Raw genomic sequence first — 16,702 nt, 5'->3', positions numbered from 1 at the left:
TGGAGAAATCCTTATAAGAAGTCTGGGCATTTTTGGACCCACATGGGGGGGCGGTGGTTGGGATGCAAAGGAGCCTCTTTTTCATTTGGGGGCTCTTTTAGGGCTATTCAGAACCTACAAAGGTCTCCAGAGGACAGCTCTGCCTGTGGGAGACCATCCTTTAAAAATTTTTTATCAACGTATTATTGAGGCATAAGATACAGTGAAGTGCAGAGCACGTACATCTTAAGTGTTCAGCTCGAGTGCGTTTTCACACACGTGTACATCCATGTAACTGCTCTCCCGGTTCAAGATAGAGAACATGTCCACCCACTCCTTAGTTTTGAAGCAATCTTTTGTTCCCCTTTCTGTAATTCTCCACTCCCCAAAGACCGATGTGATTGCAGGGCTTGACACAGCAGCAGTAGAGTGGGCGATGGCAAACCCGTGACCGGGCATGAAAGGATGAGGCTTGAGTGCCGTTGACATTTGCTCTTCTCCCGGAAGGCGGCGATTTACCTGTTGGGCTATTTTGGCAGACAGGAGCTGTTCAGTTATTTTTCCTCTCCTTTTAAGCACCCTTTTAAACCGAAGGAAGAAAGCAACGCTCTCTTTAGAAGTGACTTGTGTGAGACGTGCAGTCTGACAGTTTGCTTTGATGAAGTTGAAAGGCAGGGGCCTCTCTGAATGATGAGGCAGGGGTGTGTTTCTTCTGCTCAGCTCGAGTCAGAGGTAACAGTTCCTTTGAGTTTTAGTCACCAGAAATAGCTGGTGGGGATCCACTCGGCCAGCCCCGGAAGGGGCACTTCTGCCCACGGTGATGCAGAATGAGGTCCGGAGCCAAATGCTGGCATTAGAAGCATTTCTGTAAAGCACTGCACTTTAAGATTTTCCAGTGAAAGCCACTCCTGTCTGGACATAAAACGAAGCACTTCCTGGCCCTCAGAACCCAAAGGGCTTCTACTGGAAGGAAGGCTTTTAGCAATTCTCTCAGAACTCAGTTGTTTGAAGAGTGTGTGTATTTTCCAGAGGGAGGCAGACCTCTCTTTGCTAGTGGCTCAGCTAATGATGTGGAAAAGGAGAAAGAAATAGGAGGTAAGAGATCATGGAACCCAGTCACCAAGAGAAAGGGAAAGAAGTTTTGGGATGAAGCAGGGAAAAGGAATAACATTTGGTTAGAGGAATGGCATTTTCTTCCTGATCCTGATGCATTTTTTCTCTGGTTCAGTTCCACAGACTTTTGTTAGCAGTTATATGCCAGGGCATAGATGAGGCTACTGAAAGCAGATGAAGGTGGATAAAAAGTGGGCTTGCTTTCTTGGAGGGCTGGGTTGGGTGGGACAAAGGAAGAGAGGTGTCCTCTGATAGCAACATATAAAGCAGATGATCAGCAGTTAGTTTCAGAGACATACAAGCTGAATTCTGTGGTGGGTTCTAGAAGCTTCCATAATGAGGTAGTATTTAGACTGGGCTCTGAAGGTTGAGCAAGGTCTTGCCAAGTAGAGACCTCACACGCAAGGCCTGCAGGGTGAGAAAGTGATTGGCTTGAGGTGAGTGGCCCGTACGGGAAGTTGCGGGCTCAGGGGGAGATGAGGCTGGGAACAAAGGTGTGGCCGAGTCAGGATGATTTGAGTGCTATACTAACCAGCTTGACCATAAATCATTAGCCAGTAAAGAGCACTTGGCAATTCTGTGCTGGGGAGTACTGTGTACAGGGCTCTGGGTTTGGGGCTATCTCTGGATATGTGTGGAGGATAGATTTTAGGAGTGAGAGTCTGGATATTGGAAGACCAGGGAGAGGCTTCTTGGAATAGTTGAGAAAAGATGTGATTGGGTCCCTGTTCTATCTGATGAAATACTCTGGGTATTTTAAGACCCTGCTCAAATATGTAGGTCTTACGGAAAGCTTCTCTGACCGTTTAAGGAGGAACTATTTGCCTCTTCTGCTCTTGAAACGCTTGCACTGTCTGTATTTTAGGTACTCACGTTCCATTATTTGTTTGGGCTTCTGGGTCCCCCTCTAGGCAGTGTGCTCCTTGAAGCCAGGGTTATGCTTTACTCATCTCTGGACCTCCACTGTCCCACATAATTCCTGCCACCTCATGGATGCTCAATGAAGTGCTTAATGAACACATAGAAAAAGAATGACATAGTCCTGTGACAGTGGAGGGACGAAAGGCGGGGTGAGGCATGAGGCATCCTGGAGGCAGAATGATCTGGAGGCTAGATCATCACGGTGTGGGGAGAGGGGTAAGGTCTCCACCTGAGTCCCTGGAGGAGAACTGGGGTGAGGGAGTCTGTTAGCAAAACCGAAGCCTGGAGGGGTGCCGTGATGAGATTCCTGAGTCTGGGGTGGTGGGGCATGTCCAGGAGAAGATATCTGTCGCCAGTGGGAAATACTGGTTAAGGTACCTGGAGAAAGAGGCAGAAGGACCTTTATTATATATTACCAATATGTATACGTTTTCCTCCATAGGGTAAATAAAATGGTATGGGAAACAAACTCCCTTGCTTCTTCCAACCAGACACTTATACCAGGGCCTTAAAAATAGCGTTCTTAAACCGCCGGCATTTGCAGATGGTTTTGTCTGCTTGGCCAGCATGTCATTCTGGAGTGCTTTGTTTTTCCTTTGCATGGCGGTCCCACCGCATCTGGAACCGAGGCCTGCTATGTGGTCCCGAACTAGATCCCTGCATGGGGGCCAGCTTCCTCCTGGCAGAAGTCAAGGGAGGCTGCCTCCCTTTGGGGGCTCCACCCGGCTGGGCCCCCAACTTCCCTCCTCAGATTTACTTGACGGAGCCCTGAGCAGGCACATTTCAGCCCGGGCTCCCTTCTGGACAACCTCAGACTAAACAGAAGCCTCCAAATAGGTTTCAATACTGCCCCTTCTGTGCCTCAGGAAACAGTCTGGCCCGAGTGATTGCAAGGAGCCCTTCAGGGCCTGGTGGAATCCCTCAGGTTACTCTACATCTGCTTTGGGCCTCAGCTGCCCAGGGTTGAATTAATCACACATCTCTATTCCTTCAGGGAACATTCTCAGTATTGATCTTTGCAAAGCCTTCCCATCAGCTTCCCTCCCTCTCCTCCCTTCCTCCTCCTTTCCTCCCTCCCTCCCTTTCTCTCCTTCTCTCTCCCTCCTGCCTTTCCGTCATTTCCCTTTAGCCCCCTCCCCCCATGACCCTCCTCTCCTCAAGCAATCATTCTTGTGTATTTAGCCAGTATCTGTTTTCTTGTGTATATTCTTGCAAAATGTAGAGCGCTGTTTGTGTGTATTTATCTGTCATGGATGTAAATCATACTGTGTTATATATATCTCACTTGTGTTCTTGCCTTCTCTACCCAGGACCGTGTTTTTAAGACCCATGCATATTACTGAACGAACATCTGGTCATTATTTCAGGGTGCTTTTATAAGGCCGTGGTCACAGGGTGACCCTAACTAAGAAGAGGTTGCATTTAAATTCAGATTCTCATTTAAATTCCAGGCTTATTTTTAATTTTTTTTTTCAGCCTAAAGGTGGAAGGATCTCTTTTTCAGTGGACTGGGACTCTGGGAACAAGGGAAGAAAAGGAGACGGTAGAATTGGATACAGGACATGTGTCCTGAGGTTGTTGGCCTCTGGATAGCCTCTCCAGAAGATGTCAGGCAGGGGCCATGACATTTCTATAGTCCCAGATGTACAGAATTATAGGAGATAATGTTGACTTCTATGCAGCATGGTCTACTTTTTAAATAATCACTTAGCCTTGGGAAAATAGGCAGGGAAGTGGCTCAACAGGCTCTCTGGAGACTGGCCTGCTCCGTTTTTGCATAATTACCTTGGATTGTTTTCACTTGGGTCTCTCCTCTCAGTGTTCTGGTAAATGCTGCGGCTGTGGGTACAATGCAAGAGGGAGGCCCGGCCAGCGGACCCATGCTGGGACCCTCTCTGTGCCTCCATCGCCCCAGCTGTAAGAAGACTGTGTGCGGCAGGTGACTTAGCGTCCCTCCCGGCTGGAGGTCCGGGGGGGTTCTGGCTGGCAGGAAGGCAGAACGATTAGGGGCTGGCCTGGGTTTTCTCCTGTCTCTGCCCCTTTTCCATCTGCGTGATGTCAGGCCAGTCATTTCACTTCTCGAAGCCTCAGTGTCTCACCTGCAAATAGGGGTGCTGGTAATTACCCTGTCCCGGGGCTGTTAGGGGACCTAAGTGTTAAAACACAAGTGGCTGCAACAGTGAAAATCTGTTGATATTATTTCATCAGGAATAGTGGCCTTTTCTTTCTTAATTCTGCCCCTCTTCACATTTGTCCTCAGGCACAGGCTTGTTCGCCACGCCCACCTCTTGTAAGAAATGTGTCTGAGTGAGGCTCTCTGGGCTTTGGCCCCAGGTTTCTGTCTCACTGCTTGTCCACAGGCAGAACTTTCTAGTAACCGGTAACCACCTTGCACCTGCTGGCATCCTTGTGCCATGGACCAGCATGGGGCTGTGACAAGGAGCCAGGGCCCTTACTCTGCTTTTTTTTCCCTTCTGGTGAAGGCCTGGGAACCCCAAAGGGTAGAGGCGGGTAGAGGATGGGGAAGCCCTCCCTTCGTTCAAACTCATCCATGTCCTTGGTGCGAAGTTATTTCTTACTCTGTTCTCCACGGGTCATAACAAGGAGCGCATGTGCCCTGGTTTTCTTTCAGAGGATGTGGAGGATGAACTGATGAGGGAAGAAGTCATCCTGTCTCCACTCCCGTCCCTCCTCAAGCTGCAAATAGCGTCGAAGCCCATCGACCTCTCGGTGGCCAAGGTGCGTGCCAGCCTGAAAGGGTGTGTGCATACATCTCGATTCGAACTGGTGTGAATTGGCAGGGTGTGAACTGAAGCTGTCTCGATGTGAACTGGTGTGGGCGAGGTGCTTGTGATGCCCCTGGCCCCAACCATCTTACGTCTCAGTCGTTGTTCAAGTGGAAATTCGGGCGTGGTACCGAAGCAGCTGAACTGAGAGTCAGGAAAATGGGGGCCTGGTCTCCTCCAGGAAGAGGTGTGGGTACAGCCTCCTCCCATTCAAACATTCCAGGGTCTCGTGTTCTTTCAGCCCAGAGCTGCTTCCCCACTGCGTCTGCAGTGGGCCCCTCCAGAGCTGTGACGGTGGTGGGAGAATTGTCCTCATTAGGGCGGCTCTGCTTTACCGCTCATCCCCATGCTGGGCTCAGGCTGGGCTGTGGTGAGGGAAGGACGGGAGGGTGTTAACAATTCCTCAGCACCATCGGGTTCACACCCGTGGCCTCCTGGAGGGAGCTGAGGTCGTGGGACTTCAGGGGCAGCTTCCTGGCCTTATCGACCTCCTCTGCAGGGGTGCCCTGGATTCCTCACCCTCTCAGCTGCCAGATGGCCTCACCCCTCCTCTTGGCCAGCGGTTCCTGCCGGATGGAATGCTGCCCCTGCACTATTCCACGGGCTTTTCAGCCAGGACCCAGGAGGAAAGGCTAAAGTGCCTGGGGACACAGCTGACCCCCTTTTCTCCCTATCTATAAGTATTTACCCAGCATACAGATACAAAAGTCAAAGATTTTTCTAGAGATTTTTTTTCCCTTCCCCATTCCTGTCCTCCCTTTCCTTTCCTTCTTTCAAAGCATGGGGGGCGTGGGTGTGTGTGTTGGGGGGTTGGACACTCTTACACGGCCCCAAGTGTGCTCTGGCTATCTGTAGCCACAAGGCTGTGATTGTTTGCAGTGAGCACTCCTATTTTGGGAAGAGCCCTTAGAGGCCCCCAACTGCAGACCACCCAGCAGCAGCATCTCCAAAAGCAGCTGAAAAAACTAAGGCCCACCCAGAGAAGGGGGGGGTGCTCAGGGCACATGGCATCCATAGCACCCAGGTTTCCTGGCTGTTAACTCTGTGACCTGGGGACCACGCTGTGCCTAGCTGGGGGCCGTTGTTCTGTGATTAAGAGAACAGACAGGCTTGAGTCGGAAAACTCGAGTCCCTGTAGTTTTCTGGGCTTTTAGAAAACTCAGTCCAAATACATGGATGCTTGTTGTTGGCACAAGAAGGGAAGGCAAACCCTGACAGATGAATTCACCCAGGCTCCTCTCCTGTGTACTGCAAGCCCATGTTGACAGGCTGACGTATTGACAAGGGCTTCTGCCGCTGAGATTTTCTTGTACTTAATGAAAAGTAAAAAAGAACCGATTCTAGAAGGAAATCATCTGAATCTATAGGAAAGATCTGACCTGGAGAGGTGGCAACAGAACCCATGTGTTGGCCCTTCAGAGACCTTGGGTATGAAATCCTGAGAGAGAGGAGGTAGCCGGCATGAGGAGGGGGTATCTGGGGAGTGGCTCTGCCTTCCAGGGCTGGCCAGGCAGAGGGGTTGGCACTTCCTGGGGCTCTGGAAGGTGGGGCTTTGGTTTGTGGGAGATGGACTGTGAGATCAGTGTCATCCAGAAGTTTAGGGCAGACAGAGCTGTGGAAACATGGAGGGGCTGCCTTGGGAGAGGGTGGGAACCCCTCACTGGGTTGTTGCGGTTCAAGCTCAGTTCACGGGGGACCCCTTGTGGGTGATGTCATTGAAGAGACCCTTACAAGTAGTAAGGGGTGGTACTAGAGCAGGGACTGGCAAGCTGTTTCTGTAAAGGGCCAGATGGTATATTTTTGGCTTTCTGATGCAACCACTCATCACTGCCATTGCAATGTAAAAGCCAAACATAGAGAATATATAAGCAAATGGGTGTTGCTGTGTTTCAATACAACTTTCTTTACAAAACATGTGTGGGGCCACATTTGACCTATGGGTCATAATTTGCTAAGCCTCACTGTCAGTACCGGTACTCAAATGTAGCTGCACATTGGAATTGTCTGGAGAGCATTTAAACTCCTAGATGCTGGGGTCTGACCCCCAGGGGTTCTGATTTAGTTGGCCTGGCCTGTGGCCTGATCATCAGGAGCGTTAAACACTCCACAGATGATTATAGAATGCAGTCGAGAACCTCCAAGAGCCCTTCTAAAACTAAGCTTGTTTCAGTTTCCTCTACAGAACTTAAAAAGACTTGGGGCCTAGGTCAGCACAGGCTGGGTTGGTTTGTGAACGTGCCAGCGAAGAGACCCTCAGGATCGATTTCTCCCGAAATAATAATGAGTTTGCAAAAGAAAAAGAAAATAAATAACCCTGCTGGAAAGCGGAATGCCCTGCTAGAATGCAAGACCAGCTTCTGCAGGAATACATGGACTGAGCCGCATCTTACTGTTTGCTTTTAAGATGACTAATGAAGCTCTCTCTTCTTTTGACAGGACATAAAGGCCCTTCTGTTTGGTTCCAGCTTCTGCTGTTTCAATGAGGAATGGAAACTTCAGAGTTTTTCCTTTAATGACAAAGCCTCGTTAAAATATGGCATCGTGCAGAACAAGGCAGGTTGCTTTTAAGCTTCCTGGGGCTGTTTCTGTGGGCCCATCACAGATCGAGGCAGGGTGTCCCCTGGTTTGGAAAAGGCTACGAGCATTTCCTGAGCTATTCAGCGCCCACTTTGTTACCCACTGCTGGAACTTCACGTGTGGTCGGCAGAGCAAGAGCTGGGGAGTGTGACCCTCACTCTACAGAGACTTCCTCTCAGCATCCAGAATCCTCTCTGAGAGGAGTAGAAGGAGGCGCTGTGTTTGGTTGGGGGCATCGGAGAGGGTCCTCAGGCAGTTGGGAAATGGTTTTGCAGGTAGGGCTGGAGGAGAGAGGACCCTTGAGGCAGGAGGCAGCATGAATGAAGGGGAGGCTTTGAGAAGAGTGTGAGGCGGAGGTGTTTTGCAAGACGGAAATGCAGGGAGACTGGAGCAGGATTGGGACACGGTGCACACACATTTCCCGAGTCATACACTCAAAGGGCCGGAAGATGCTCTAAATCCAGCAGCCCAACGAGGCTCCATTTCTCGAGCCCCAGGAGCCTCCCCTGCCCCACACTGCCTGAGGAGGAACACCAAGACCATTAGCCTCTGTCCCTAGTGTGGCCAAGCTCAGCATGTCTTAGTGCACCCCCAGCTCAAGAGCAGCCACGTCTGCTACTCTACTTGTTGATGACAATATGGATGAACCCCTCAAGGAGCCTTCTTCCTCTAATGTGGGGGTGGGGGGGATAAGGCGACACTTAATGGGTGCTGAGGCAGGCCACCAGGGCAAAAGATTGCTCACATTAGCAGAAGCTGCTTAAGGGGGTACTGAGGTGATCAGGGGGGACTTCCTGGAGGCGGAAGCCTTTAGGATGGGCCTTGAGGGCTGAGTAAACCATTGACACCCTCAGCCTGTGGACACGGGAGCATTTCCCTGGGGTGACTGGGAAGCGACGGTGACGAGCCTGGTTTTATACCTGATGGGCAGCGAAGTCCTGTTTTCCTCCCATGAGACATTGCAGACTTGCTCCTTCCCCCAGTGCTGGGCACCGTGGCCTCTGTCACCCCTCTCTGTGACTAGGCTCAGCACTCTGCAGAAGTCCTCGGCACATCAGAGGCCCGGTCGGAGAGGCGGGGCCTGGTGGGAGCGGGCTGGTCCCCGAGGAACAGCCAGGTTTGCCCCGGTCGGTCCTCACGGGCACCTTCTTCGCGTGTCCTTCTTTGCAGGGGGGTCCCTGTGGGGTTCTGGCAGCTGTCCAAGGCTGTGTCCTCCAGAAACTCCTGTTTGAAGGAGATAGCCAAGCCGACTGCGTTCGGTAAGTCTGCGCTCGTTCTGGCAATATCTTCTTTTCCCAAGGCTTCTCCTCGGTGTCCAGAAAAAACAAGCAAGGAAGCGTGTGTGTTCCCTGATATTTCCCGTCTTCTGGAAAGGGAAACGGCGACTGGCTCGCAGGTCCAGTGCCGACCGGTTTAAATGACCTGCACACACTGGTCTCGAAAAGGAGGGAGGGTCGTTAAGTCCCATTCCACATGGGAAGCAGCGGCTGGAATGACATCGAAACTAAGGCCACCCCCTCCTCAGCAGCTGAGCGCGGTAGCCACCCAACTCCTATCCACGCCCACGTCAACCCGCTGACCCACTGACTGACCCCAGGTCTCCCCTCCCTCCCCCTGTTACCTCACTCCTGCCAATAGCCATTTCCACACATTCCAGCCAGCCCCGCGGCACATTGCTTCCATTCCCTTTGGCCGCTTGTTTTCCACCTCACACTTTAAGTGTTTGCACATGGACACCTCATTCTCATTTTCTCTCACTCAGTAGACTTTTCTGGAACGTCTCTGTGCAGGCACAAGTGATAGAGGAATAGATAGCACCCTCTATGCTCCAGAATGCTCTGTGCGGGATGGATGGATAGAAAACCCTAATTCTATAGCGTGGTGGGTGGAGGGATTGGCAAGGTGCGGGCCGGGGCTAGATGGCCGATGCGAGGAGAGCGTCTTCTTACTTTTGTCTCCCCATGTGCCCAGGTACTAGTTGTGCTGAGCTCTCCTCAGAGCTACAGAACTGGTGCTTGTCTCTTTCTTCCTGTAGCTGAAATAGAACATGCATACGGAAGAGCGCACGTCTCGAAAATGTGCGCAGCTCAGACGTGTTCTGCTCAGTGAATTATTGCAAAATCCCACACTCGTGAGCCTGTCACCCAGATCACAAAAGAAAATGATTTCCAGCACCCCAGAATAGTCCTGCCTAGTAGATGCCTCCATTCTCATCCCAAAAGCTGTGATTGAACAGATTCTAAAATCACAGCGTAGTTTTGCCAGTTCTTGAGTTTTAATTCAAGGGGGTTGTTCTCTGATGTACGTATTTCAGTGCCCCCCCCCCTTTTTTTTTAAAGCTTAGGTGTTATAAAGACAACAAGGCCCATTCCCCGATCACCCATGTTCAGCTTCCTGGGAGATAACACGGGCTCCCCAGACATCCTGCCAGCCTGGGGACAAGTGAAACGTCTTTTAGCAGCTTAGAGGATTTGGCCTTAGGGTCCAAGTGAAGGTACCTTTTCATGCATGGCATTCTAGAATTTGTCTAATAACGTAATTTATCTAATTGCCAAGTAATCGTCGAGGTGTTTTATCTTAGGCGAAACGGTGCTAACCGCCGGCCGTGCAGAGCGGTAACCAGGAGCAGAGTGACATAGCGTTTCCATGGCAGGACCTCACCTTGTTCCCCGCACCCCGACCAGTCCAGACACAGCTGCTCCCGCCCAGGCATGGCCGATCCCCACCGCCCACTCCGGAAGGCCAGCCAGCGAAGTGCTGCCCACAGCGTGGACAGGGACCTGCTGCTGACTCTCCTGGGGAGGCAGCACAGTGCTCAATGGCCTGGAATGCTCCCCACTGAGTGGAGCTTTCTAAATGAGGGAGCTGCCCTCAGAGGGTGCGGGGACTGTCCCTGAGCGCACATGCACCCACCCGCCTACCCTCCTTCCTTGCCCTCAGAATGCAGGGAGCACTTGGCAGGTGCCTGGAAGGAATACAGGGCTCAACAGGACAGCTGTGGCCTTGGCCTCATGGCACCTCTGACATGAGAGCCGGCCAGACAGGAGGCTCTAGGGACGTGCAGGGAGCTCAGGGTCCACCCAGACGTGAAGAGGGTGGGGCAGGCTTGGGAGGACTCTCAGTTGGCTTCACACACATCCTTGCACGTGGTTATTCTCCCTCAGTTTCCCCCTTCCGTGCAAACCCCTCATACTTGGTCCTGGGCTTCTCACCCCACAGAGGCCATGACTTCAGGGAGGCCTTCCTGGACCTCCCTGGTTGAGACAAACCCAGGCTTGCTCCAAGGCCCCTCCCCCGCCAAATGGTACCCTGGTTCATGGACATCATTACCTGTCTGTTGTCTGCCCCACCCCCATGCCCCAGCCCCTGGGAACACAAGCCTCATGAGAACAGGGGCCTTCCTGGGCCGCCTGCTTCACAGCCTGTCCCTGGCATCCAGCCCAGGGCCTAGGCCACAGAAGAGGCCCTCAGAATTTTTGTTGGATGAACACATGGACAAACGCATGAGTTATCCAGACTGACAGGGAGGGAGGGGAATGGTGTTCCGGTAAGGAGAACTACATGTGCAGAGGCCTGAGGGCAGGGAGAGCTTGGCCGGGAGCTGAGAGCTGCCTGGGGTGGCCGGGCCGGAGCTTGGAGGGGCGAGACCTGGGGCTGGTGGTCAGGGCCACGCTGCCAGGGGGCCTTGGAGGCTCACCATCTGCTTGGGCCAAGTGTTGGCCTTGGCCCTCATGGGAGATGTCTCATCATTCATTTCAGCCCCCTTCTCATTCAGAGCTGCTTTTGAACTTGGATTTTCCACTTGGGGGAAGCTGGGGATTGTTTCCCAGTGATCGGGATGGGGCGTTTAAGTAGGTTCCAGGAAGGGCTGTTCCTGCCTAGGGCACAGGCAGGATTGGTTCCTTGGCACCCACCCCACCCACCACTAAGGAAATACGTGAGCCTCTGGTTCCACAGGTACATTCTCCAGGGACTGCACTGCTCTCCACACCAGAGAGTGTGGCCGGGGCTTGGGAGGCAAACAGCCATCCTGGTTGTGGGTGCAATTAGGCTCTGGGTAGAAGGAAAACCAGGCCAGCTGTGGGAAAAGAGGTTCTCTTCCACGTCCCACCACCTGCCAGCCAGACACCAGTCAGACGTGGACTCAGGCCCCAGCGTACACGGACAGACGTCTATTTAAGCACCAACTAGATGGAGAGTTCAACCTGGCCTTGCAGAGGAGGGCGGGGAGGGAGTGCAGCCTTGGCTTTCATGGGCTCCCTGGCAGCTGGGACCCTGCAAGAGGAGTTGGGGGCAGCCTAGATTGAAGTTCCCTGGCAGCCAGGCCAGTGGGGCTGAGCTGGGTCCTGGGGGCCGTGGTGGGTAGGCAGAGGGGGAAGGGGAAGCAAGGAGTGGCTGGGGGTATGTGCGGGGGGGTGCCAGGTGGGAAGGAGCCCCTCTCTGGCTGCCTGGCTGGACCAGAAGAGGCCTGTTTGGAGTATCCACGGAGCTCGGCCTGCTGGCCAGGGCCCCCTCCTCTAGGAAGCCTGGAAGGATTCATGCTGGAGAAGAGTGACTTCAGTTTTCTTGGGAGCCTCCCAGCTATGGGTGCTCTGGCAAGTCCCTCCCCTTTCAACTCCTAAACCCTGCTTCCCCGGGCACTACAACCAGGACTGAGCTCCACGCAGGCGGAGAGCAGTGGGCTGGCTTTCTGTATCCATCTACCAGGGCTCTGGCAGGGGCTCAGGTAGAGATAGCTCAGAGGGGGACAAGTTGGGGGAGGTCCCAGTGGTGTTGGGCTATAGGCAAGGGACATCAGATGCCTACACACACACACACACACACACACACACATTCCTGTGCTTCCTTCTCCCCCTTCCCCTGCTAAGGGGCTTTGAGGTGAGAGCCTGTCTCAGGGCCTGGAAGGTGATTGGGGGTGGAAGGGGAGACTTCTTCTGGGTTCAAGCTAGGACTTGGGTCAAGCAAAGGCCAGAGGAGCAAGGGGCTGGTGCCCAGGGCCAGCAGCAGAGGAGGGAAGTGAGAGCAGAGTGGGGGTCGCTGCTTCGTGGTGGTGAGGCCCTGCGGGTCAGAGGTCACCGAGAGTTGGTCTTGCCACATGGGCATCGGTGCGTCCTGTGGGTGCCCATGCTGTGGCTGGAAGGGGTGCCTGGCTGTGTGCTCCTCAACCCCCTTCCGGGTGGGGTGTGCTGGGCCAGGTGCAGAGACCTGGACTGCAGGGCCTCACCTTCTCATAGGTGAATCTCTGTCTCGCCTAACTTTGACTCAACAAGGAAACATGAATGAAGTCCTTTGTAAATCGTCAAAGGCTATGCAAGAAGATAGGGCCATGTGGGGAAACTGAGGCTCATATAGGGAAGATGCTGGCCTGGGGTCACACCTGTGACATCTGTGTCTGAGCCCTGTCCACCATCCCATGCTGCTGTGCCCCAGAAGAGACTCTGGGTAGTAGGAGAGCCAGAGAGGTCAGCGGGGGCTGGCGCCGGGAGGCTGAGGTCATGAATTTGAGAACTTGAATGCTGGGCCCCCAGGCAGATTCTCAGTGGCCATGGTGAAGCTCTGTGTTTTACAAAGGGCTTCTGGGAAGACCCTCCCCTTCCCCCTAATTTGGAAAACCTCAGTACAGTAGAGTACAAAGAGTAATATACCTGGGGACCCGCTGCCTCGGGTGATGTCCCTGCAGCAACCTTAGTCCCCAGCTTGTCCGGGTTTATTGATGTATTCATACAATTTTGGAATGGATTGGTTGGCTCATTGGCGTTTCTGCATGGGCAGTGTGTGCTGAGTTGGGTTTGAGGCTTCAGTACTTCCTTTTGACTTTGAAATTCCAGGATTTCAGAAATGACCCAATCTAAAAAAAAAAAAAAAATGCAAGCGTGCGGCTCTATTCTCTTTAGGAACAGCACAGTGGCCTGGCCGTGGCAAGGTGGTGTCTGCAGCAGCCCCACTGTGGGCCCTCCTTGTGGCCTCCGCCCATGGCCGATGGGGCTAACGGTTCTGTGAAAGCAGCGTGGAGGATGTGACTGTGCCCTCCAGGGAAGTCATGCTGAAATAAAGGCCTCTTGGCAGGGGCAGTGTTTTCTTCTGCAGGACTGCCTGGCTTCATTAGGACCCGTTCCATCGGGCCAGCAGCCGGGCCTCTCCTCCATCGGGAAGGACGGCGCCCAGCGACAGGACTCCGTGTTTTTCCACTTGGGGAGGGTTGTGCCTGTGGCTGGCTGTGGGAAGAGACTGTGAGCCTCACTCCCCTGCGGGCCTAGAGAGAGCCACAGACAAGATCGATGTTCCCACACCTCCTTTTCCCTTTGGAATTGTGAAATTCAAGGCCCAGAGAAAGAGGGGCACTTGCCTAGGGCCTGTCTGGACAGTAGGAGCAGAGCTAGGCCTGGACCCCAGGTCCGGTGGTCCCCAGACCAGCCTTCTTCCCCTCCCCTGCTGCAGCTTTTGACCCTGCAAGGGAGCAGAAAGCCTGCACTACTTCCCTGGCCTTCCTCTGGGTTGTTTGTAGATGCCGTAGGGATCTCAAGATAATTAGAATCAAAACATCCTTTTAATCTGAAGGACTTGAGTAGTTTAGGCAACTATGCAGGATGTATTACTCCCTTACACCACCCACCATCTGTAGACAAATGTCTGCATTCTGCACTTCTATGAGGAATTAGGTGCTTAAAGAAACTCTCCTTGGTTGAAGAGCCTCGCTGGGTGCTAGAATTGTGGTAGGAGTTTGATGAATGTGTGTCTGACCAACGAAGACAATGCAGGACCACCCTTGTCGTTGGGGTTTTGCAGGTGAAAGTAGGGAGTTACCTGGTGAAGCGGGAGTTGGAGCGACTCACCTCTCGTCCTCCGCCCAGACAGCCCTGTCTATGCCGTGGCTGGTTAAATGGCAGAAATGGCAATACTGGAATGGTGCTTGGGGGCATCTGGCCCAGGGCCTGCATCTATGCAGGAAGGCGAAGGCCAGCGAGGGCAAGGAGCTTCCCTAGGGCCTGTGAACCAAACGTGGAACCAAACTCGGGCCCGACCACCGCACTTTTCCACTTTGTTCTCTAGAAAGTTGGGTCTCCAAAGAGCAAGCTAGAGAAGGCTCAGGGAAGGACGCAGAGACTGGGAGGCAGCCTGTGAAAAGAATGAGGACTTCCGTGTAGAAATGCAGAGATTCAGAGGGTCTGGAATCAGTCTGTGAAATCAGGAAGACACGGGCCGGAGCATAGAGCCAGATCTCCCGATAGTGTTGTCCGGTGCTGAAGAGCTGGGCTTGAAGGCAGCGCGATGCTGATTTCTAAGCCAAGAGCTCCAGACATTTGCTTCCCCTTCCCCAAGTTCTCCTGCCTCCCTCAATGTGGTTTCAAGTTTTCCAACTTTACTAACTGTGTGATTCACTTGGGTGAATCATTTAGTCTCTGTGCCTTTGTTTTACCATTTGAAAGGGGCAACGCTACTATTGCCATTATAGGGTAGCTTTAAGGACTCCCGGAATAATACATGTGAAGTGTGTTTTACAGCGCTTCGCACATGATAAGTACTCAATATATGTCGACTTTTTAATCTTATTTGTGGCTCTGCGGAGAAGCTTTCAGTCAAGCAGGTGACTTGCTTCAGCAAGTTAGTGTAGAACACAGTGAATGTTGAAAGGTGACCTCTTAGTTCCTCGTCTGCAGGTTGTCCAGCATAGATGTTCTAGGCAGGGTCTGCGGTGCAGACACGATTTTGCACAACTCCTACCCACGGTAAGGGTTCTATCCAGGGAGGACCCTAGTCACACCTGTGAGGTGGAAAGAGCCCACCGGAGTGAGATGGAGAGCAGAAATGATGGCCAGGCACTAGCTGTAACAACTCCGCCGGGGAGCAGTCCTGGACAGGGGCAGGAAGGGGGTTGGCAAGGGTACTCAGGAGGTGTGATTGACAGGACGTGATGGTCACCGGGGTGGGGGCAGGGCAGGAAACAGGAGCCATGGGGATGACGAAGCCCACTTTCATAGGTTCTGAATCCAAAGAGATAAATGTCCAATCCTTTCTCCTTTGTCTGACAAGACTTGCTTTCCTGCCCTCCCCCCTCAACTGCCGCCCCGTCCTTGGCATCGCCTCTCCGGAAACCCAGAACAACATTTCCTTACCTTTGTTTTCATAGTTGATGGTGACCCGGGCCAGTGCTCCCCACACAGCTCGGGCTGCCTGGTTGGTGATGGCGTGGTAACCATTTCCTCGAGGAATGTGGCGGGCTTCCAGAGGCTACAGAAGTCTCAGGCAGTCTGCCATTTCATTTTTCAAGTGATTGAGGGTGACTTGTTGTCACTTTCACACCAGATGTTGAGAGTTCACCTTCCCGTCACCAGGGCCAAAGTGGGGACTTGATGTTTCCATAAAGACAATAGTAATAGGTATTGGTTATTGAACATTCACCACGTGCCAGGTCCTGGGCTATGGACCTTACACACCGTCTTGTTTAAAGCTCCCAGTGCTATGAAAGAGGTCCTCTTGTCATCTTCGGTTTATGGAAGGGGAAACTGAGAGACAGCTATGTCATGTTACCTCCCAGTTTAGTCATTTGATGCCTGGATGTGGACAACTGGCTCTGTGTCTCAGACCCTGGGTAGTGACCCCATGCTGGCCACCATAGTGACCCGTGTCCTGGTCTCCTCATTCCCATTTCTTCAGTTTTTCTTCCTCCCCCCACCTCCACAGCTCAGCATGGAGTTCAGGTGTTAGTTGGCTACTGAAAACATAGAAAACCACCTCCCCTCCCCCCTGCTCCACCTGTGTCTTCCTTTGAGCCCCAACAGAGTCTTCATCAAGGCACCTTTGTTTGTGAGGAAGAGCCTAACAGGCTGCTTTTGTAAGAATTTAATTTTTCTAAGAATTTAGAAAAAATCCGTAGGCTCCAGGGCGGGCAAGGAGTACAGTCTTCAGGAGCCCTGGGAAGGTGAAACTGAAGGAAGCATCTTTATCAGGCTGTTGTTGCCTGTTCTTCCCACTTGCTCATGTCAGGCACCAGGGCTTCTCTGTTACCGCTTTTATCATAAGACGTCTCTCTGTCATTTTTGACATTGCTGGCTACCTGTTCTGCTCAAAGCCCATTTGCTCCTAACAAATGTGTAACAGCACTGTCTCCCAGCTGTGCCTCTACCACCTTGCCACTTCCTGCCTTCCTTTGCTTCTCTGCTACGCCAGAGTTCTGGGGGTGTTTCATTCTTGGCCGCCACCTCTGCCCTTCCTCATTGTCTCTCTGGGGAATCTTAGCCACTCAAAGTGCCAAGGAATCCCTACATTCTGGTGACTCATAAACCAATACTTAGTACCAGCTGCTATTCTGGGCTTTTCATGTGTCA

General features: G+C 52.6%; 1 protein-coding gene across 2 annotated transcripts in view; it reads left to right on the top strand.

The window, feature by feature from the left end:
* The window catches only part of MINDY4 (MINDY lysine 48 deubiquitinase 4), a 109,374-nt gene that overhangs the window by 51,317 nt on the left and 41,355 nt on the right, over window positions 1–16,702 (top strand). For both annotated transcript variants that reach the window (XM_077775445.1, XM_077775446.1), the window contains exons 7-9: window positions 4,646–4,752; window positions 7,236–7,352; window positions 8,547–8,635. In XM_077775445.1, coding sequence (XP_077631571.1) covers window positions 4,646–4,752; window positions 7,236–7,352; window positions 8,547–8,635 — 313 coding nt within the window. The remainder of the gene's footprint in view (window positions 1–4,645; window positions 4,753–7,235; window positions 7,353–8,546; window positions 8,636–16,702) is intronic.

Source organism: Crocuta crocuta, unplaced genomic scaffold, assembly GCF_008692635.1.
Source record: "Crocuta crocuta isolate KB4526 unplaced genomic scaffold, BGI_CrCroc_1.0 scaffold197, whole genome shotgun sequence".
Classification (NCBI taxonomy): domain Eukaryota; kingdom Metazoa; phylum Chordata; class Mammalia; order Carnivora; family Hyaenidae; genus Crocuta; species Crocuta crocuta.
Note: the sequence above shows the minus strand (reverse complement) of the source record. Positions and strands in the feature narration are given on the sequence as shown.